The following is a 24064-nucleotide window of genomic DNA, read 5'->3' on the forward strand; positions in this document are numbered from 1 at the left end:
CAAGGAAAATGAGGTTGCCTGAAAGTTCACAGAAATTGTACACAAATGGAACTGAGCATTACTGCAGCAAATGATTTTGTACATTTGAGTAAATGTGGTATTTACCTATCTGTTTTATTTTTTTAAATCTTTAGTTTGATTTTTTTGGACTTACATGTTCGTGTCTTGATTTAGTTCATAAATATCCTATGTATTCTTTCTGACAATGCAACCTTGCAATACACAGATGTTGGTGGGGCTTAGGACAGAGTACATTATCTAAAAAGGCATAAGTCAACCTTATGTTAAAGGCAAATACAAATTTGCAAGCTGCAGCATTTTTAGTAAATATACCAAATTTATCTTTTATAAATGTCCGTTTTCTGTCTACTTGGTATTTGCCAATAGTTAAACACACTAATATTTGAGGGACCTTGATACTGCAACTGCCTCTGCATGAATTTAACCCATGCAGATGCCATAGCAGGATCTGGAACCATGTGACCTATTGTTCAATGTAGTAAATATTTTCCTTTTAAAATAGAATTGGATAACAGCACAATAATCACAGTCACACATTACTGATTTTTCTTATTGTTTTGAATTGGAACTACCAATATTGTATTATATACAAAATAATTTGATTTCATCATAAATATGACTTTGTAAAGTTCATAATTGTTATGATTGTGTAATTTAGTATGTTCCTGCAGTGATCACAGATAAAATGTTAAGTAATTTTTCCCCTGAGTGCATTATTTGGTGCTCGTTTTATGTGCTAAGTCAGAGTTGCTAACAGTCATACTGCAGAGACACTAGTTTCCATAATTAATAATCCGGAGTCTAGCACCTTGCCTGAGGAGCCAGCAAGGCACTGGGCAGATGTTCGATTGAGATAAATCCTTCTCCTAAGCCACAGAGCAGCTGTGGAAGCTGTTCTTTGTAAACTATTCGAGTACATTGGGACATATGTTAAGACAGAACATCTGTCAGGGCAGACATGCGGTTGGGTAGCTGAAGGAACATGTAAAAGGGGCCACCTGAAATAATCCCTCCACTGAATACTACTTAGAGAGGGAAACTTACATGAAAAGGGTGGCCCAAGGTAGACAGTGATGACAGAGCTTTGTTCATGCAGTAAACGACCTTTGACAGTGAAGGAAGGATTCAGATTCAGATTTTTGTTTAAGAATTAACCATTTTTCAAGTTTGTGTCTATGAACATCAGAAAAGGTTAATTTGGTTTTAAAATCTGGACCTAATCAAATATAGAAGATAGTTTAAACATGAACTTCACATGAAAGCAATATTAGATAGATGATGCTCCCTTAGCTAAGGCTAAGACCACAGTTCAGCGAAACACTTAAGCGTGTGCTTAAACTTAAACAGATGTTCAAGTTCATTGCTGAATCAGGGCCTACATATCAGTATTAATACATTATTTTTAAAAATTAAGCTCCAATTCTGAGTCAATATATGCCTTCATATAACTGCTTTGAATGCATACATATATTTTATTACTTTAAATTGAAATTTATAAAAATAATTTGAATATATTGATCATTTCAATATTTACTATACATTGATTGTAAAAATATGCTAAATTTGGATTGAATGTACAAGTTGTACTATCGCATTTAAATAAGCTTAACTATTTTGAGTCTATCCTTCCACCGGCTGCTGTGGATTTTATTTCTTTATATAGGTTTTGATAAAACATAACCACAGTAAAACCATGTTGTGTGGTAGTTAAAAAAGAAGAAGAAGAAAAACTGAACACAAATGTAGTATAGTGAAAAGCATCATCATGGCATGTATAGCAAACTTTTATGGTTAAACACTTTCCGATATAAAGCTATGTTCTTTAATCATGACAAATGTTTGAATAGTACTTACACACTAAGCCCCAATGGGATTACTCAAGTGCCAGTTAGAGTGAGTAATCTTACTGTGACACGGAGTCTGGGGGAGTCCGGCCCTGCACCCTTCTTCCTGGAACCCACAGTGACTTTTAGCCAGCCAGTAACACAGAAGGTTTATTGGACAACAGAAACACAGGTTACAGCAGAGCTTGCAGGCACAGTCAGGACCCCTCAATCGAGTCCTTCTGGGCTTTCAGGGTGCTTGGATCCTGGCTAGGATACCCTGAATTCTGCCCACACAGCCCCAAACCCAAACTCAAAACTACTCCCCTCCTGCCAGCCCCTTCCTTTGTCCTCCTTCCCGGCAAAGGTGTTGACCTTTCCCCTCCCTTACCTAGCTCAGGTTACAGGCTCCGGTATCATCCATCCCCTAAAGTTCTCCCCTGCTCTCCCATTCCCCACACAGACAGCCCCTACTCCATCACATACTGAAGTCAACAAAACTACTCATTTGAGAAAGTTCTGATCAGTGTAAGAGCTGCAGAATCTGGTCTGTAGTCAATGCCTTTCTTTAAACATTCCTCACGTTTAAAGAAAAAAATGAATGATTGTAATTCCATTTGCTTTTATTTCAGAATCACAACTACTGCAGCTTGTATGATGGACCTGAGAAGATACCCATTAGATGAACAAAACTGTACTCTGGAAATAGAGAGCTGTATGTATATATACACATACAAATAAAGTCCAGTTCAGTTGTGTGGGCAGTTTTCCCCAGTACAGCCATAGAACAGTCATCCTGATGCCAGCAAACATGTGAATTCCATAACACAATGACCCTTTGGAGTGTTTATTTGATTTTAAGCATCATTTAAAATATAAGAGAATTATTAATGTCAGGCTTGCATATTGTCTTGATAAAAAGTGGGGTTAAGAGATAGAAAGAATGATACAGTTCATCACTCCAGACTGATTAGGTAGAGGTAGTCACTGGATATTTATCTACAACATGAGAACGAAGGTTCATATTTTAATCAGATTGACTTTGAAGAGAGCAAACACTAAGATACAATTTTCTTTCAGTGTGCTTTATTATGCATGAATGGCTTTGCCATGGGACCTCACTGGCCATCATACCCACTTATGATTTGGAGTTCAGCTCTACACACAAGCAGATTGAATCTTCAACCTTATTGTTTTCTATAATTGGAATATTCTGATATTTTGTAACTGTGCTTCAAGAGCCACTGCTCTATTTCTACTACATGATGGAGAGTGAGGGGAATGTCTACATACATAAAATATCACGCATGAAAAACATACTAATGAATTCTTTGTTTAAATTACATTTGACTTAATCCCAGTCCCATTGGCATTAATGAGAGTTTAACCATTGATTTCCGTGGGAGCAGTAGAAGGCCTCTCTCTAATACAGAGGTGGGCAAAATATGGCCCCCGGGCCACATCCGGCCCGCGGGACCCTCCTGCCCAGCCCCTTAGCTCCTGCCCTGGGAGGCTTGCCCCCAGCCCCTCCTCTACTGTTCCCCATCCCCCGCAGCCTCAGCTCACCCCGCCACCAGCGCAACACTCTGGGTGGCAGCACTGCGAGGTCCAGGGGCAACGCAGCTGCAGAGCCGGCCTGATCCGGTCTCTGTGCTGCATGGTGGCATGGATGGCTCTGGTGCTGGTGCTCTGGGCAGTGCAGCTCTAGTGCCACCATCCACTGGTGCTACAGGCAGTGCGGTAAGGGGGCAGGGAGCGGAAAGAGTGAGCAGAGAGCAGGACAGTTCAGGGTGGTGGTCAGGGGGTGGGGAACAGCGGGGTTGAATGGGAGTAGGAATCCTGGGGGTGCAGTCAGGAAGGAGAGAAGGGGTTGGATGGGGTGGCAGGAGGCAGTCAGGGGCAGGGGTTCCAGGGGCGGTCAGGGGACAGGGAGAAGGTATGGTTGGATGGGGCAGGAGTCCTGGGGGGGCAGTCAGGAACGGGAGTTCCGGGGGTGGTTAGGGGAAAGGGAATAGGGGCAGGTGGATGGGGTAGGGGTTCCAGAGGGGACTGTCAGGGAACAGGGGGCTTGGATGGGGTAGGAGTCCTGGAGGGGGGGCCGTCAGGGAGCAAAAAGAAGAGGGGACTAGGGGGTGCGGGCCAGGCCATGCCTGCCTGTTTGGGGAGGCACAGCCTCCCCTAACTGACCCTCCATTCAATTTCTGAAACCCGATGCAGCCCTCAGGCCAAAAAGTTTGCCTGACCCTGCTCTAATGTTTGCATTGGTAGAACATTCTCTCTTTTCCTGTTAATTAATACTAAGTACATTTGATATCTGAAATTGCACTAATCTGTAAACAGACTCCTATCGTCAGTATTAGGAGCCACTTCCTGGTCGTATCTATGTCTTGACAGTAGGCTATCTGGTTGCCTTCATTTTTGCCCTGAATTTCATCAGAGCTAAAAAACAAAACAAAAATCTTGCCTCAAATACTTGTGAACTCTTGTATTTAATGGGGACAGCCCTTTGAGAGAGCATCTTAGAATGGTAATATATTTGAAAACCACCCATATGGAATAAAGTAGTGGAACTATTATAGCTGCAAAGGCCTAATCTACTCTGAAATCTTCTGAAATGATACTATGTACTAGATTTTTCATGGTAGAATACAGTAGAGGTTTTTTTCCACCTTACATTTGTGCTTTGTTTGAAGATGGTTATACAACAGATGACATAGAGTTTTACTGGAGAGGTGGAGATAATGCAGTCACAGGCGTAGAGAGGATCGAGCTTCCACAGTTCTCCATTGTGGAATACAGACTGGTGTCAAAGAATGTTGTCTTCGCCACAGGCAAGTGTTTCTTTTGTTTGCATGTTCAGTGTGTTCACTTCCTTACATATGTCAGTTGTTATTTTGTGTTGGATACCACATTTCTGATAAACAATTAGCTGGTAAAGCCATTATGCAGTAATCCATGAAGCAGGAAGATTTCTCCATTTGTTTTTACAGATGAGTAGTCCACGAGAGCCTATGTTGTGTCATACTTAACAGAAAGGCTAAACATCTTTGTTATTGGGTGTGAAGCCTTTCACTCTGGGCCCATAGTGACCTTACAGAAGTATGGGAATGCCAGGTTAAAAATAACAGCTTCATGATAATTGATCTACAACTCTTGAGTGTGTGTTTGGATTGTGTTTCAATATAGTGGATGCAGTGTATTTTATACCTTGTGTTGCATTAAGGTATGTGTCTGCATCTAGTAGGCAACTGAAGACACCTAATTTCTACACATCCAAGGCCTCCTATAGTCAGCTTTGGAGAGCTAAATCTGGGGTCAGAGGTCCTCCCCCTCTCCTCACACTGGAGATGTAGTTTAAATTGATAGAATCTCACAGCATCTCTGAAAACTAGACCACTTATTGAGGTGACTGAAGACAACATGGCTTTAAGTGCTTAATATCTTTGAAAATGCTGGCACCAATGACTTGCTTGTGGCCACACAGTGACTCCTTGGCAGAGCTGGGGTTTCTGCTCAGGAGTTGCAAGTGCTCAGCCCTCTGTTCAGACCATGCTGCCTATTGAACCCTTCACCCCAAAGCTTTTAACAAACTAAGCATATGGTACATTTATGGGAATCTCTTCACCGATTCCTTGAGCATAGCCTCTGGGTCAAAGTGCACAGCAGCACTACTTGTATTTCATTACAAAATATAAGTATTGGCAGAAGAGCAAATGATATGAGTATGTTTGCCAAATGGTGTCATATTTCTTTGGTCATAGTTAGGACAAGATGGTTTTGTTTAAATGGAAAAGGAAACAGATTTGTTAATCCCTTACCACTCCTCTCTGCTACTTGATGCACTCCTATCATAATCACACACTGAAGGTGGGAGTTTTTGTGAGAACTGTTTTTTAAAATATTGGTTGCATGGCACTGATGGAGAACCTCATTTTTGCACTGGTTATAGAAAGTTGAGAAGAGATTTTAGTTCAGGATAAGCCAAGTTTTAGTTCAAGAAAGTGTGAAATGTTTTTATGATGAAATCTGGAATAATTTACAGATAGAGAGTCCTGTTAAACACAGGTGAAACAGAAATCTAAAGAACTGTGTGACAGCCACATCAAAGAGATTGAAGAGGCGATAATAAACAGGGTTGGACATTTATATGGATAAAAAGAATATTCAGCATTATAATAGTTATTGCTAACAAAAATTTAAAACACCGTGCTTCAGGGTTTACAACAGCCTAACTGTTACGGAAAGGATGAGATTTTTGTGGGAGGCATATTATCCCACATGCCTACTATAAGGTTTCTTCTACCTTCCTCTGAAGCATCTGATGATTGCCAGTGATGAGGACAGGATACTGAGCTAGATGGACCGCAGACCAGATCTAGTATGGTAATGCTGTTTTTATGCAAGAGAATCAATCTTCCACCAAACCAAATTTACGTTTCTACCACAACAGCACCCATGTATGGAATAACCTCCCTGAACTGATCCACGTGGCCAAGTCCTTCCATTTCGAATCATTCCTCAAAACTCACCTCTCCCATACACCGCAATAAATTAGCCAGCTAATTAGTGCTTGATAGAGAATGCTGTTTATATTAATTATTATTAACATACAATTTTTTTGATTGTATGTTTTATCCATCTTTGTATACGTCTGGCCAGCACCCAGCACACTGTGACCGTAACACAAATAATAACAATTATTAATAATAATAATTAAAGTAAAACTAGGGATACTGTCTGGAGGGGCTGGTGGACTCCTCAAGACCCTTTATCTCTCTTTAAAGACTCAGGGGGAAATAACCACTGACTTGGCTGCTGCTACTGAGTTTCTCTGTCTCTGTGGAAAGGAAGGCTGATGCTGTCCCTTTTGTCTCTGAGGCTATTGGGTGCTCAAAGGCAGATATTAGATGGTTCATTGAGCTATAGATAAGATTTCAGTATAGTAATAATTCTACTGGTTATGCAAAAAATAAGAATGCGTCAGGTGTATTAAAGAGCCTTGATATAAGCATTGTTTCAGATAAAATGAGTTATTCCTTCAGTGCTCCCTGAAATAGCATCACTGTATATTCTTGTACAAAAATATTATGAGAATGGAAACACTGTCCATACTACTGCCCCTACAGAGGCGCAATGAAAAAGACACACATATAAGATTTTAAAAGTTGTCTAGATCTGCATGCCTATTAAATGAATGGGAAATAGGCATCCACATAATGTAGGCAGCTTTGAAAATTTAAGCTGGCTGCCCACAATTTGGATTAAGATAATTTGCTTGAATATGCTTTTAAAACATCCAGTTTAAAAGTTATAGAAAAGAAAGTTTAAATCAGAACTATTAAAACTATTTTAAAAATTGAAATAGTCAATCTTCAACTGAGAATAGCAATGATTTTCTGGAAAGGTTCCATACTGCAGCCAAAACCCTACTGCAAGAGACTAAGGGCTTGTCTACATTACTGGCTGGGCAGCTATCGATCCAGTGGGGACCGATTTATCACACCTAGTCTAGACAAAATAAATTGACCACCGAACACTCTCCCATCATCTCCGGTACTCCACCAGGGTGAGAGGCGCAGGCAGAGTCAACAGGGGAGTGTCAGTCATTGACTTACCACAGTGAAGACACCGTGGTAAGTAGATCTAAGTACGTCGACTTCAGCTACGTTATTCATGTAGCTGAAGTTGCATAATTTAGATCGATTCCCCCTCCCTAGTGTAGACCAGGCCTAAGAAGGCCAACCATACACCTAAGTGGCTCCTGCAGTGGCTGATCTGACAAGCATTAGGAAAAAGAAAAAATGGTCCGGATAAACTACACTAAGAGACTGACCTGAAAAGGGAAGACATAACCCACTTTCACTGGAAACTTCATGACCCATCATAGTCTCTAGCCAAATTAGCTACTTTTTTGAAAGAGGAAGGTACTTTTAATAGGCTTTGAAAAATAATTATTTGGCATGTTCTGAAAGATCAATCTTTAAAGTACATTTCTAATTAGATAAAGAAATACCCTGGAAGAATAGATTTGAATATGAATTCTGTAACTGGCCATCTCTGATATCTTGGTTTTTTCTTGGATAAAACAGCAAGAGACTAATTTAGCCTTGGAGCTAGGTATTTCAGCTCAGCTCACTAGCTTTTAATGAAATCGAAACAGACACAAGTAATTGCTTTTTACCAAGCATTTGAATAAATGTGAGGTTGGGGTTATTTGTACTCAGATTATTGGTTAACCATTTATTTTCTACTCTGTATTCTCAGTCATATTGTTAGTCCTTAATATTTACGGCCAAATTCTGCCACTTTTACTTGCAATGAGTCAGTACTGTACTCCTCAAATTATCCCTCCAAAATCAGTGGAACTCCTAATGCTGAATGTGAGGGAGGGTATCAGAATCTGGCCCCTAGATACTAACACATCTCAAGACTAAAATATATTTTTGATGTAATATATAAGAGCTAGAACCTACAGGTAATTAATTGATAAATGTATTGAACCTTAATAAACAAGGCATTATACCACCAAAATCAGATAATAATAATAATTGTTGAGCAAACGAGGAAATCATGATTGCACAAAGTATTTGATTTCTGCTTAAATATATAAGGATTTGAGCATCATCCCTTGATCACATGTGAGTGAGGCCCCTGTGCACAGACTTTCCATACAGAAAGGGCAGAGTCAGCTGCCTTCATAGCAAAGTTTCCTCCCTGTCATCCCTCACAGAGTTCTGTGGTCTGCCTACTGGGGCAGTGTAGGAATAAATGAGAGGGAATAGGAGTTGGCAGGAGGGAGGCTGGGCCAATAGATCATGCACCATCCTTCTGCCAACTCTACAAAGGTGTAAATGTAATACAGCTTAGGATAATACAGACACTGGTAGTCCCAGGGTCAGGCACCATCTAGGGAAGCCCTGATAGCATGACACTATTGCTGTCTGGGAGCAGTAAGGGTGGTTTCCAGGGATACAAAGCCAGCTGTGGCCTCTGGATGAAATTGATCTGTGAGATGCAAACAGCATCACTTCCATGGGCAAAATAATTTGGGAGAAACTCCCTGAGAGGAACTTGGCAGAGATTTGCTCCACTGTCACCCCCTACTGGCCGGTTTTCCCACTCCAGTGGGTGGTTCAGTCCCTGATTTATTTTTAAAATTTATTTTACAAGATGGGGTGTGTGTTTTGGTTTTAATTACACAGGCCACCCAGGAGGCCCTCCAGGCTATTTTATTAGAAAATAAGATGAGATCATTAAACTTTGTTAGCAGAAAAGTCGGCCTGGTTTCAAGGAGAGAAAGTTTATCCTTGGAAATGAGACATTGTTCATTAGAAAATGAATGCGATAAAGCAAATTAATGCTTCAGGGATTGTTCACCAAAAATAGAGTGCTCTGCACAGTAGTGAAAGTATATTTTTTTAAAGTGAAGATTCAACCAACTGTATTTGAATGAACAAATTTTTTTAAGAAATTATTGCATGTGGGTGCATGTGCAGCTTTTAATGTGCACGTGTAAAACTACTCAAGATAGTTAATCCCAAAGCAGACTGAGGAGAGTTACAATTGGATCTCAAAGAACTGGATGACTGGGTAACAAAATGGCAGATGAAATTCAGTGCTGATAAATGCAAAGTAATGCTCATTGGAAAACATAATTCCAACTATACATATAAAATGATGGGGTCTAAATTATCTGTTACCATTCAAGAAAGAGATCCTGGAGTCAATGTAGGTAGTTCTCTGAAAACATCCACTCAATGTGCAGCGGCAGTCAAAAAAGCAAACAGAATGTTGAGAATCATTAAGAAAGGGATAGATAATAAGACAGAAAATATCATATTGCCTTTATATAAATCAGTGGTGCTCCACGTCTTGAATACTGTATGCAGATGTGGTCGCCCCACCTCAAAAAATATATATTGGAATTGGAAAACAGTTCAGAAAATGACAACAAAATGATTAGGGGTATGGAACAGCTTCCATATGAGGAGAGATTATTAAGACTGGTACTTTTCAATTTGGAAAAGAGATGATTGAATGGGCACATGATAGAGGTCTATAAAATCATGACTGGTGAGGAGAAAGTAAATAAGGAAGTGATATTTACTCCTTCTCATAAGACAAGAACTAAGGGTCACTGAATGAAATTAATAGGCAGCAGCTTTAAAACAAACAAGAGGAAGTATTTCTTCACACAACACGCTGTCAACCTGTGGAACTTTATCCCAGAAGATTTTGTGAAGACCAAGACTATAACAGAATTAAAAAAAGACTGGATAGGTTCGTGGAGGATAGCTCCATTAATGACTATTAGCTAGGATGGGCAGGGATACAAACCTGTGCTCTGGAGTGTCCCTAGCCTCTGTTTGTTGGAAGCTGGGAATGGGCGACAGAGGATGGATCACTTGATGTTTGTCTGTTCTGTTCATTCCCTCTGGGATACCTGGCATTGGCCACTGTCGGAAGACGGGATACTGGGCTATATGGACCATTGGTCAGACCCAGTATGGCCGTTGTTATGTTTTTCTGTTCTTTTTCTTACTATTATTCAAGATAATTTATTTCTGACACTTGAGGTAACATATTTCACATAGTTTGGGTCTATTTGAGAAGTATCAGTTCAGGAACAGCTATTCTGTGCAAATAATACATTACGCAAAATTAATTTTAATTATAATTATATTAAATTTAATTAAAATAATTATTTTACATTTTGACTGTTAATTATACTAAACCTCTCAATAAAATGACATCTGAAAATCATTCCTTTATATAAACATTTTATGTCGAGATTTAAGCATCACTTTTTTAAAAAATATCCAGTGCTGACAATTCTTTATAATCAAAAATTAACCTTATTATCTCTTTTCTCAGTAAAATTCAAACTCGTGTATTCTCTGCAAAAAATCCAAGATTCCTTTTGAATATCATGCATTTAGCTAATCAGTAATACACTGAAGGCATTTTTCCTACTGTTCTATAAATGTCATAATATCCCATCAAAAGTGCATGATTTAGTTTCTATGGAAACTAAAGAAAAGTATTTTGTCTACCAGGGTCTTTTTTTCAGTATAAATAAGTGTTATTTTTCCCCTTTTTCTTAGGTGCGTATCCAAGACTCTCACTGAGCTTTAAGTTAAAGAGAAATATTGGATACTTTATTCTTCAGACCTACATGCCCTCTATACTGATTACCATTTTATCATGGGTGTCATTCTGGATCAATTATGATGCATCAGCAGCAAGAGTTGCCCTTGGTATGTGATAAGGATGAGTGGGACATTAAAATGTCAAACTAAATGTAGCCTTCAGAAGTTGTTAAAGACTGCAAAATGTCAGTATATTGATATTCCAAGCTCACTTATTCCAAAATCATGTCACTCTGTATTGAGTCCATAGTGCTTTGTTCTCCCTCAAAATGCAGAATGTAACTATCATTAAATCTCTAAAGTGAGTTCCTCATCTAGAGCCCAGTCTTCCTCTCATCAAAGTAAAGTGGTTCCAAGCTACCTTTCCACACACTCCAGATCTTGGAGCTGTCCAGGGACCAAGCTATCCCTTGGCTCATGTTTTAGGGCTGTTTTAACTTACCTGTCAGGAACAGTCCTTAAAAACCATTCTGTTGCTCAGAAATGGTCAGAATGTAGGATGTTACAGCTACCGCCCCTGCTGTGCCTTCCCCTGCTCACAAAGGAGGTCTAGTATGCAGAGTGGGGGCAGCAGGTGGCACCAACTTCATACCATCTGGAAATCTCCAGATGCATTTTTAGAGCAGTTTTAAGTTCCCTTTGCCCCACTTTGTCCTACTAGAGTGGGACAATGGGGATGTAACATGGGTTGACAATCCAGTCCTAATGTTTTCAGATTAAAGTTTCCTTTAGGTTTGTGCCAGTTCTTTCAAAACATCTCATACACTATTTTTCAATTATCACTGAGGTACCCTACATATTATTATAGCCTCCTTTTAAAGGTCAGTGGAGAGGAGAAATACTCCCAGTGGGCCAACCAATATCTCTGTTTTAAGTTCCCATCAGAACTGTGGTATTGAATAAACAAGAATAGCTAGACAGAAGTAAACAAGCCATATCACACTCTTGCTTAGCCCATGCAATTCTCTTCTTGGGGCACCTGGAAAGCGAGAGAACTGGGTAAGGCTGCTGGTCTGTTTTATTGTTTGTTTTTTGGCTAGTCATTTATCAAAAGATTGCCCCGCTTTCATAAGTTCTACCCCAATTTAGAGGCAAGAACTAACTTTTTGTACTGTGTTCGCACAGCACCTTGCACAGTGGGGTCCTAGTCTACGTCTGGGTCTCCTAGGTGCTACAGTATTGCAAATAATAAATACTCGTAATAACAGTCAGCTACACCCGAAGGAGTCACAAGAGCCCTACTGGTCTCTCTCTCTCTCCCACTGACAAAGACTGTCCTTCAGAGGCCAGAGATCAATCTGGTAGGTTCTTTTGAGAAAGCAGCCAACTATCAGTATGCCTGATATTATGAAGTATGCCACCCAGCACCTTTAACCTGTCTCCTTGTGCTCCATAACATACAAGACTATGAGCCTGATCCTCTATGACCCTGTACTTTGTGTAGTCATTTACACTAGTGTAGAGTGGGTGTAAAATGGTCTCATATCAGAGTGATAGTGTTTTACACTCACTCTGCACTGGTGTAAATGACTACAGTACTATGGAGTATCAGGCCCTATAGCTTAGATGCTTGCTAGGAAAGGGATTCACTCATAGATCCTTGTTGACTAGGAAAAAGCTTAATTTTTTGACTTCCGCAAGAGGCCTGTGTTCTTCTAGAGTTTAAGACCTTCTGGTTATGCCCTTGAGGGTATGTCTACCCTGCAGTTAAACACCCATGGCTGGCCTGTGTCAACTGACTTGGGCTCATAGGGCATGGTCTTCAGGGCTGTAAAACTGTGGTATAGATGTTTGGGCTGGGGCTGGAGTCCGGGATCTGAGACTCTCCCTATCATGAGGTCCTAGAGCTCAGGCTCCAGCCCAAGCATGAACATCTATATCACAATGATACAGCCTGTAGATCAAGCCTTGCATGCCCAAATCAGAAGACATGGGCCTGCCGTGGGTGTTTAATTACAGTTTGGACATATCCTGAGGGACGACTGGTAAACAGTTTAATATGTTGCAGGGTATGTTGAACACATTTATGAATGCCAAGGCCTGGCACAGGGATCAGTTTGATCTCACCCTGATTTGGACTCCTAATATTAATGCATTGAACCAATTCTGCCCTTATTTGCACCTGAGTGGTGCCATTAACTTCCTAGTGGTATTTTTAAGCCACTGCAAGCTGATGAAGGAAATTTCTCAAAACAGAAGAGAAAACTAAAACATGATCTGCTAAAACTTGTAAGATGCCCACTGTTCTATTTCTTTGTTTAGGAATTACAACTGTGCTGACTATGACAACAATCAACACTCATCTTCGGGAGACTTTGCCTAAAATTCCCTATGTTAAAGCCATTGACATGTATCTTATGGGCTGCTTTGTATTTGTCTTCTTGGCCTTACTTGAATACGCCTTTGTCAATTACATCTTCTTTGGAAAAGGACCTCAAAGGCAGAAGAAACTTGCAGAAAAGACAGCCAAGGCGAACACTGACCGCTCAAAATTTGAAGGCAACCGGGTAGGATTATTTAATCTCCTAAATATAATACAGTGACTTGTTCTATTACAAACAAACAATGAAGAAACACAAAGAAAAACCCTATCTCCCTTTTCATGCAAACAGTTTGTGGGCACAATTTTTCATTTATCCAACTGAGTGCAGTTCTGCATCCTTAAAGAGGTATTTAGATATCTAAATGACACAAATCGTTCCCACAAATAAACATGGGTGCAAAAAGGGAGGTAAGTTTAGGACTGATCTGACCAAAAGGTATGATTGTGACTTGGGCTGTGTGCTGCACAAAGGAATAAGAAGAGGTAAGAACCCTTTTGCACACATCAGTCTGGGCGTGCCCGCTTACTGCCTTCCCCTGGAGCAGGTGGGGAGGAAGTGGCAGGAAATAGCTGGAGCATTGATCCTATCCACTAATTCATTGGTCAGCACAGCTGAGCCAGTGTGTGTGGTGGCATTGTTTACTGTTGCTGTAGGCCAGCAGCATATTTTCACTCTTCACCCCTGGAGTCAGTGGGTATGTAGCAAGGGAACTGTACCTGAGATGGGTGTCTGAAGCCCAAGGCATGCTCGAGCTGTTAGTGGGTGGTGCATAAAGGCACAGCCTAGTTCTGTAATAGTGTTCCTAAGCAGATAACCCTCATGGTTATCTTATAAGGAAAGAAGATTTTGGAGAAAGGTTTGTCTGTGAATGAATGACAGAATATGCAACTGCCAAGAGACAGCTGGGACGGGAGGGGAAGAGTATGCTGCACCCTGTAAAGCAGATTACTCCTGTTTCTCAAGTTCAAGAGGGAGCGCCAAAGAAACTGCCTCAGAGGGGTGTCTCAGGCACAATGCCGCCTCAAGCAGTGCAATTTACACATCACCCTTTGCTGAGGGCTGTGCCTAAGATCACAGTGTAGCCTGAAAAGAGTAGAGGCAAGCTTGCTTTATGTTAATGTTGTTACAAACAACATCCCAACGTTAAACACCTGAGTGTCATGATGACAAGAGATACCAGAAGTCTACAGGGAAAAGATCTCATTGGTGAATATAGTGTATTGGTATTGTCCAGACTCAGCTGAGTTCAAGGCCAGTGTGGAAGATGGAAATTCCATATGGCAAAGGATTTCAAGATTTTCAAATTTGTTTTCATTTCATATCAGAACAAAACCTGTAAATTTACAGTTTCAACACTGTAAGAACTTTTCTTCAGTTTTTCTCTGAAACAAAATGTCAATGAGATTACGATTTTGTGAAGCATTTTGATTTTATGGAACTGCATTTTCCATGAAAAATGATTATGCTTAAATGTTTCTGACCAAGTCTATTTAGTACTCCTGTATATTCTACTCCCTGTATCATTACAAATGATCACATTGACAAATTAACTACTTGTCTCTCAAGTAGCTGTATAATGTAAAATAATTGCAACATCCACTTTATGACTCTGGAACTATACATCATTCTAAATGTGTCAGAGAATTGTGCCTGATTATCAGGAGTTTATTCCTAGTAAAACTCTTTTTAAACTAATGAACCCACTGTAGTCTGACCATATTATGCAACCAAGACTTTATCACAGTTGGCAAGTATTGTTTAGGACTAAGCTAGCATGGAGAATGAATTTTCTCTCCTCTAAAGACAGAAATGGAAAAGAAGTGTGTCACAATGAAGGCAGTAGTTGAGGTTAAGATAGAAGCTGGTAATTCTTCAATCCGAACTGTCAAAGGTAATCCATGTAAGTGATTTAAGTCATTCAGTGTACGTTTTTTTAAATGAGACCAATATCTATCTCCCCATGGCTCACTGTTCTTCTGCTGTGAGATCAACGAGTCCATCTTTATATTGTTAGAAGTGTGAGTATCTTTAGTACTAATGGAAGTGAGCTGGTAATAGTGCTGATTTAAGCCAGGTGTAGTGTGGATGGACATTGTACACACTTCTCCCATATAGTTCACCAATTTAGGGCATTCCTGACCTATGTTACCCTTGCTAATATACTTTTGTCCCCACCCCTCATCACAGAGATTGTGAATTGTTCTGAATTTTGTGGTCATTAAATAAAGTGCACAAATGGGGACCAAAAAAACCCTAATTTTTACTTGTGACCAGATATCAGGATATGAATTCAGATCTCCAGAGGAGAAAGAATACTGTGCAACATAGCCCTCTTAGGGATCCTCTTGTGAAGAGAAGTCTGAGTAATGGTGGAGAAACAGCATGTAAGCGTGTTTAATTTTTTTTTTTTTTGCATTCAGAAACACTTAGGATAAAGAATGTAGCATGTTCCCATTCTATGTGCTAAACATTTTGTCCCCAGTCCTCAGCTGGTGTAGGTTGTTATAGCTTCACTGAAATCAATAGAGCCAATGATTTCACTGCAGCGTCACCTGTTTACATCAGCTGAAAACTGGGGCCATTAGATGACCATCAAATTACATATTGTCACAGAAATGATATTGGAATTGCCTAATTCACATTTTAATTTACACCATCATAGATATTAATATATTTCAAGGTTCGAATTCAAGCAGATTTTTAGCTTTTTCTAAATGTTTTAATGGCCTACTGTGTTTGTGGGTTTTTTATTTTAATAATCTAGCCCTAGGTTACATGCATCCTTTAGAAAAAATATTTATTTTCCATTTATAGTCAAACTAGAAAGGAAGAAAGGCTAATGAGAGAACAACATAACAGTTATGTGAATATCAGAATTCAAGACCTCAGCTTGATTCAGTGTTGTGGGCAAGGGGGTCAGCAAATACTGTGGGAGATAGTACACCTACCTGGAAATTAGAACCGTGTATTAATTTCATTAGTAATCCCTCTAGCTAACCCAAGAAATTGCCACTGACTTGCTGTTGAGGGAGCTGTGTCCAGCATTCCTGTGCTAGAGAGTGAGGTTTGTTTCTATCAGGGTCATTTTGGATGGGGGAAGTAGAGAAATAATTATTAAAGGAAAGTTTAGAAGACACTTTGAATTTTACAACTCATGCAACGCATAAATTCAATGCTGTTTATTGGTACAGAAAGTAAAGACATAGAGCCTGTTATGACAGTGCAGAGTCATCAGATGCTGTTCCATAAGGATTTCCTTTGTCTGGGAGAATCCTCAGAGGATAAATTGATCTGTAGTAACTCCTACATCAACCACATGCCTTGGCTCCTGCCACAGGGGGGTGTATGTCTGGGGGAGAAGAGCATGGGCACTGTGCGCCTACTCCTCCCTGGCCATCAGAACAACCTTAAGCTGACAGTTGGCCCGCCCCAGGAAGAGAAAAATAAAGGTGATATAATGCTGCCTGGGCCCCTACAACCCCAAGCTGTGCTGAGCACAGCTCAGCCAGACCCCAAGATCAGGGCTACAAATTTTCAAGCAATTGGAAAAGGAAAATATTATAATAATAATAATAATAATAATAATAATTAATAATTAATAATAATAAATTAATATCAGTTGGACATCTTTATTATTAAACAGAGAGCTGTAACTTGCAGGCTAGAGGCAGAGCAACTTCCTGATCAGGATCTGAGTTTGATCCCTTGATCTTAAAGTAAGAGAGGCTGGGCATGCTATTGAGGCAGTGTACTTACCTCTTGAGCAAAGTGAAGAGGAAGAGGAATGTCACATTACTGTCACTAGCAAGCCTTTCAGCCATTAAAAGTAGTAGCATCAACGTGAAGGATACTTATACTGTAGCTCAGCTTTTACATTTCATAGGACTAAAATCTGACATACAAGCTGTCAAGCTTGGTTGCAAATATTCCTTTTAGATATGTTGCAAAAGGTCTTGGCATTGTTTCATGGTCTTATTTGACCCCACAACAAGAATATTTTCAATAATAGAAAAGTTATGTCTACTAAAATCCATTGGTTTGGGAAGTTCTTTAACTTGATGATTAAGTTTGAAAAGTGGCTGTAGTTCAGGCTCAGTAACTACATTTCATAGTGGCTTTGTACCATGTCAGAAGGTCTTGCATTTGAAAAGCTGACACTGTGTGACATAGTTATCTCCATGTTGGTCACACTCCCACAGACATGCCTCTCAAATGTCATATTTTTAGGCAGTTTCTCTGACTTGTTCCTGATATGCTGTCACCAAGTCATGATGCATTTGGGAGTGCTATACATGCTTTGCCATACTGCCTGTGTGTTCCACTTCCAGCAGTTGTTGCTTCACTTCCCACTTTTGCCAATGTGTGATGGGCAGAGAGAGAAGAAGAGCAATAGCTTCAATCAAAAGATAAAGGAGTGTTCCCAGTGACCAGCATGAGCAGTGCTCCCTCATGGTATGGAGATCAAAGGTCAGCAAGGAGAAACAATGGGGGAGAAGAGAATACTCTATCCTACTGTGCCCCACATATCAACACCGAAAATTGCATGGTGACAGGAATGAATGACTCACAGACACAGTAACATGAGAATTGGCATTTGTTTTCCTTTCCCTAATGGAAATGTGTCAAACTGCTGTTAACATTTATTTATTTATGTTTAAATAATAATAATGAAAAAATACCCAGACAAGGCTCTAGGCAACCTAAAATGTAATTAGAACTGGCTGAAAATTGGAATTTTCATCTAGAATTGGGACAAAAAGTCTAAATATCAAAGCTTTTCATGGAATGGAAAGTCCCAAAAAATTTTCATTCAGAAATGCCAAAATATTTTGCCTTCAGATCAGTTCAGCAGTGAATTGTGTCTACATAAGCTGCCATTGTGCCTCATGGGAGTTGTAGTTCAGGTGCCTCATGACCTCACTCTTATCTATACATGGAGTTCCTCAGCTGGACTACATCTTTCATGATGATTCAAGATCATGGGATTCCCATAATTCACCACAGTGCTTCAAACTGAAAGACCTCAAGGTATCATGGGAGATGTAGTTCAGGCAGGGAGCCCATAGAGGAGAATGGAGATATCCAAACTACAGCCCTTACGATGCACCACAGTAGCTCAGGAAGACAAAGATTAATGTCAAATTGACCTGAAACAAAACATTTCAATCCACATGCATGAACAAAAATGCTTTTGATTCAGGTCAGCTTGATCTGAAACTAAATATTTCTTTTCAATTTTCCTGATTGAAAATAATAAAAAAGTAGAAAATTAAAATTTTCCTGCAGAAAATTTCAGTTTTGTAGTAACTAAATTTTTTGTTGACAGATTTTTCATTGGAAAATTCCCAAACAGCTGTACAACTAGTACTACAATGAAAGCACTAAAATAATCATTTATAAGGAATTCTGCGAGCTCACCAGCTACAATAAAGATCTTTCCCACTCCATCATTGTGGGAAGCATACCCTTATCCCTCTCCAAAAATCCTTTCAGACAGATGTCTTTTGCAGCTTACTCAATGGGGGAGCAGGTTCCAGTATCCTGGAATCCATATGGCAAACACCCTGACAGCCGCCCTCACCTCAAGCATCCCTGCCAATCACAGTTGTGGCACATAGTCAATTAAAATATCATCTTTGTTCTCTTTGTCCTATTTGGTGTGAAGATCCCAGCACAATACCTCACAAGGTAACCAGCACAGTACAGGGAATGTAATGGTTCTGCTGACATTCTGTTAGGACCACATTATCATGGAAATCATTCCATTCTGCAACAGTAAGGAGAAAAATGTGATACCTGAAAAACCTTGTAGTAATTGTTGTGCCCTGGCAAATTACCATGGCCGTTTTGGTTGACCAGGATTTTAACTAGGCTACTTCTGATAATTTTACATTTGTAAGCCAAGTGTTGAAACAATTAATATACAGCAATTTTTTTGGCTAAGAACCAATTTTCCTGTTTTGATCTGCCTGGATTTGACCAGCTATAAATTAGATAATAGTATGATACGCCTATGTTCAGTGCACGCACACAGAGAAGTTAGATAAAAACATAAAAACTCTTGAGGTTGCAGTGTAATGCTACTTTATTTTAGAATTCAGAACGATTACACACAAGAACCCCAAAACAGAGAGAGAGAGAATCTGCCCCCAAGACAGCAAAGCACAACTTCACTGTGATTTAAGTTGTCTCTTTCCAGACTGACTGCTCCCAAATCCACACTTCACTGTAGACACCTGCAAGCAACACCCAAAAACTACCCCCTCACACACACACTTAAAATGATAGCTTGGAGTTTCAACACAGTCCTCAATATACCACAGATACCTCCATTAAATAGCATGCAGTGGTGCAAGTAGAATTCATTTCTTACCGGTATGCTGCACTCATCGGAGGGACACAAAGGGGGGACACTAGCTAAAGGGGGTAACGTGACCTCCCGTGTGACCCCCCCATGTGACTCCTTCCCACCCCCAGCCCGGGCCCCACGCTTTCCCTGTCCCTTCCTCATGATCTGTCCCACATTATCTGAGGGGAGGGGCTCTGTTCTCCTCCCGCTGTGCTGTAGACTGCTGAACCGCAGAGCTGTCTGGAACCGCAGCGGTGAAAGGAGCAGAAGGTGGGGCTGCCAGGCGGGCCCATGCCAACAGCTCCTCTGGTGTGTCTGTACCGCCCCCAGCCCTTCCACACAGCTGCGTCTCCTGCTTGGGGTCCTTACAACAGCCCCACCAGAAGACAGGGCTGGGGTAGGGGGTACAGCCACGCCGGAGGAGCTGCTGGTTCCTGGGAGAGCCCTGTTCTCCAACGGGGATGCTATACAGACCCTAGACAGGACACGCAGCTGTGTGGAAGGGCTGGGAGTGGGGCTAGCGGCAGTACAGCCGCACTGGAGGAGCTGCCGGTGTGGGTCCGCCTGGCAGCCCCACATTCTGCTCCTCCTGTGTCTTTCCGGTACACCATACTGGCTATAAATATCTTATTTGTACGGCAGACCAGACTGGACTGCCATACTTACACCACTGATAGCATGTCAAATTAATGAGAATTTTCAGTTTTCTATAAAACAAGGTCTTAGACTGGAGTTTTGAGGTGGTGGTTGTTATTTACTGACATATATTTGTTGTCTAGTGTTAAACAAGAGATCTTGTTTTTTAGCAGATGTAAACATCTTACATCAGGGTTTTAGATCGGCAAAGTGCACTTATTCTTTAAACATGGCATATTGCATTGAGTAGAGTTACTGGTAAACCACAAAGTATTCCTCCATATAACATGGGTGAAACCAGAATGCCATTATAAGCCTTATTTTGATCCTTATCTTTAAGTTTTAACAAACAAATAAAAAACAAAAACAAAAGCTATAGATATCATAGAAATGTAGGACTGGAAGAGGCCTTGATAGGTCTTTTAGTCCAGTCCTCTGCGCTGAGGTAGGACTAAGTATTATCTAGACATCACTGACAGGTGTTTGTCTAAATTATTTCTAAAAACCTCCAATAATGGAGATTCCACAACCTCCTTGGTAATTTGTTCCAGTGCTTAGGTGCCTTTACAGTTAGAAAGTTTTTCCTTAATCTCCCTTGCTGAAATTTAAGCCCATTACTTCTTGTCCTGTCCTCAGTGGTTAAGAAGAAAAATATATCACCCTCCTCTTTGTAACAACCTTTTACATATGTCATACTGTATGGAGCGATTCACAAGTGAGAATACCAACCTCTGGGGAGACTGTTAAAATAAGGGCACAAACCCCAAACTGGTTATTAGTTCTGTAACTAAATTTCACCAACCAAGTAACAAGTGGGAACTCCTCAGGCAATCTAATTGCCTTAACATGGAGACACAGACAGGCCCCTTGCACACTCCAGTTTATCTTGCCACCAGGCAAGCTTGACTCTATGATAGATGATTGCTTTACACCAAAGATCACAACATATTCAGGTTAGTCCCAGTTCTGGGTCAATTTGAACCTTAGGAAGTGTCTACATATCAAAGTAAAACCCATGGGTTGGCCTGTGCCAGCTGACTTTGGCTCATGGGCTCAGGCTGAAGGGATATTTCATTGCTGTGTAGACAACTGGACTCCAGCTTGAGTCCGAGCTTTGGGATCTTCCCCCTAGCAAGGTCCTAGAGCTCGGCTCCAGCCTGAGCCCGAATGTCTACACAACAATTAAACAACCCTGCAACCTGATCCTCACAATCCCAAATCTGCTGGCATGGGCCAGCCGTGGGTGTCTAGTTGCTGAGTAGACCCTCTGTTGTATCTAACACCAAAGACAACATTTGTAACCAATCCTGCAATACACTAACTAAAGATTTATCAACTAGGAAAAAGAAATGAGAGTTATTTACAAGGTTAAAATAGATAAACATGCACACAAATGAGGTGCAGGCTTAGGTTTCATTGGTGATAGAGCTGCTGAAAATGTGCCAGCTCTATATGTCCATTAGGGCTAATCCAGGTTAGACCTGGGGATCTCTTGCTTGTGTTTAGGAATCTTTTCCCTTTAGAGTCTGAACAGCATAAAAAAAACCCTAATTCTTTCTGTTCAGGAATTTTTTCTCCCCCATCCCCCTTTCCTAGAGTCCATGAGATGGTGCGAGTGCTTCTGCATGTAACTTCATCATGTGTGGGTGGGGGGAACAATTTTCAAAGTCTTTGTTTCATAGTGGCCTATTTGGCTTCAGTAGTCTTTCCTAACAGGCAGGAGATAACACCTTTTGTAGGAATCCAGCATTTTGCATCAGATGAAGTGTTTCAGAGTTTCAGAACAAACATTTTACTATAATCGGGCAAACACTTAAGCATTACCTTATAGCACGGGCTACAGATATTGTATGTAGGATTACTACATACAGAATCCTACAAGAATTCCATACAGTATAAACACAAAACATATTTTTATAACATTAATATTTATTTTAACTATACTAACCCACAGGTGAGTCAGACTGGTTTCCAGCTATGCATTTGTCAGTGTTCAATGAGGCCCAAGGCCTGGGCATAAGCTGGCACCTGGTCTGCCAGCATCACCACATACTTGGTGACTGTTATCAGGTCCCACCTCAGACTTCTCTTCTCCAGACTAAATGAATTTCAATCTTTCCTCACAGGTCATGTTTTCTAGACTTTTAATCATTTTTTGTTGCTCTCCTCTGGACTTTCTGCTATTTGTCCACATCTTTCTCAAAGTTTGGGACCCAGAACTGGACACAGTTCTCCAGTTGAAGCCTGTATCAGTGCTGACTAGAGTAGATTGTCTTTGTATTTTGTTTTAGACTTTTTTTTGGTCAAAGTTTCAATAATATAGGAGGCATAGTTTTGAAATAACAAGCCTTTGGAAATTACTCTCTTTTAAAGTATTTATGGTGCTTCTGGATTTTTCATCCATCTCAGTCTCTAAATAGAATAATGTAAGAATCCATCGCTTCACACACATGCAGAAAACTTTCATCCCTCAGCGGTGGGGAAGATGGGGGTTTGATTAAAATTGATTCAGAAATAAGATGTTAATAATTTCCATATTTAGTCACTGCTGCAGGGCTGAAAGTAATGTGAAACAGTTACTGGTACGGGGGCCTGGCTCCGGACCCCCAGAAGGGACAGGGCCTCGGGCGGAAGGGCGGGGCTGGGGTCAGCCTACCCCAGTCAGCTTGTCCACGCTGCCTGGCCCGCTCCGCCTGGGGCTCCAACAGTTATTTAAAAGGGCCTTTTAAATCACCGGCCCTGGAACAACTGCCCCTTTTTTCCCCCCATCGGCAGCCCTGCTGGTAAGGTCACTACCTGCATGGCTGCCGATGGGGGTAAAAGGGGTAGTGATATTAAATCACTGCTGTGGCACCACTTTAGGAGGGTCCTGTATTGCGGCAGCGCTTTAACATCGCTGCCCCTTTTGTGCACCTCTCCCCTTCGGCGGCCCTGAGACAACTATAAGTGACAACTGTATGCAAAAAGTTAGTTGTACTTTACAACTCTTCTGTGTGTCTTTCACTTCTCCTGCTGACTGCCTCATTCTATGGACCGTGCTTAAACTTAGCTACCTTGCATTTGTTTTTGCAAACCTCAGCTCCATATACTCATACAAATAACAGATCCAGATTGTTACTGTGGCAAAAAAATGGGACTTCTTCACCCTCACTGAGGCTTTTTAACCCCACTGCTTTGCTACTTGGGCCTTCGCCTTGCACCTGGGCACTCCCACTGCAGGTGTCCTTGTTGCCCATAGGGCCAACATGTCTATTGTCCCCTAGGTTTCCTCACCCAGTGGGCCTTCCCAGGGCCTTGTCCCTTTCCCTGCTGTGGGTGAGGCTCCTTGCCCCCATCCCAGTAGGGACAATCCCTCCTTAAATGTCCCCGCCTCTTGCGGGCATAACAAGCCCTGTACTCCACCACTGGCCTCCTGGCCCTGATGCAAGATTTTTCCCACCACTCTCTGCAGCTCTTCCTAAACTTCGTTCTCAAGAGTCTTACTAGGGCCCACTGCTCCCTTGTCAGCTGCCCTACCTGCTCTTGGAGGGCCCACTGCATCTCCCATAGTCCCTCTTGGGTTTCCTGGCTCCCTTGCAGCAGGGACTCCTGTCTCCCCTGTGGGTTATCGGCCCTCTTCCACCGGTGTGCTGATGCCAGGGCCCAAGCAGGGATGGCATAAACACCTTCCGTGAAGAAAACCTCTGCATAGGCAGGATCCATCATTCCTTAATAATGGCACAACTTTCCCAGTCCCCACAGTTCCCCTTGTATCAGGGGTAG

The 24064-nt window shown here is 41.1% G+C and overlaps 1 protein-coding gene across 1 annotated transcript in view; it reads left to right on the top strand.

Annotated features, from left to right (window-relative positions):
• The window catches only part of GABRB3 (gamma-aminobutyric acid type A receptor subunit beta3), a 177578-nt gene that overhangs the window by 148622 nt on the left and 4892 nt on the right, over window positions 1–24064 (top strand). Inside the window, exons 5-8 of the mRNA XM_032762419.2 lie at window positions 2477–2559; window positions 4538–4675; window positions 10949–11101; window positions 13256–13500. Coding sequence (XP_032618310.1) covers window positions 2477–2559; window positions 4538–4675; window positions 10949–11101; window positions 13256–13500 — 619 coding nt within the window. The remainder of the gene's footprint in view (window positions 1–2476; window positions 2560–4537; window positions 4676–10948; window positions 11102–13255; window positions 13501–24064) is intronic.

The sequence above is a fragment of the Chelonoidis abingdonii genome, chromosome 1, assembly GCF_003597395.2.
Source record: "Chelonoidis abingdonii isolate Lonesome George chromosome 1, CheloAbing_2.0, whole genome shotgun sequence".
Lineage (NCBI taxonomy): Eukaryota > Metazoa > Chordata > Testudines > Testudinidae > Chelonoidis > Chelonoidis abingdonii.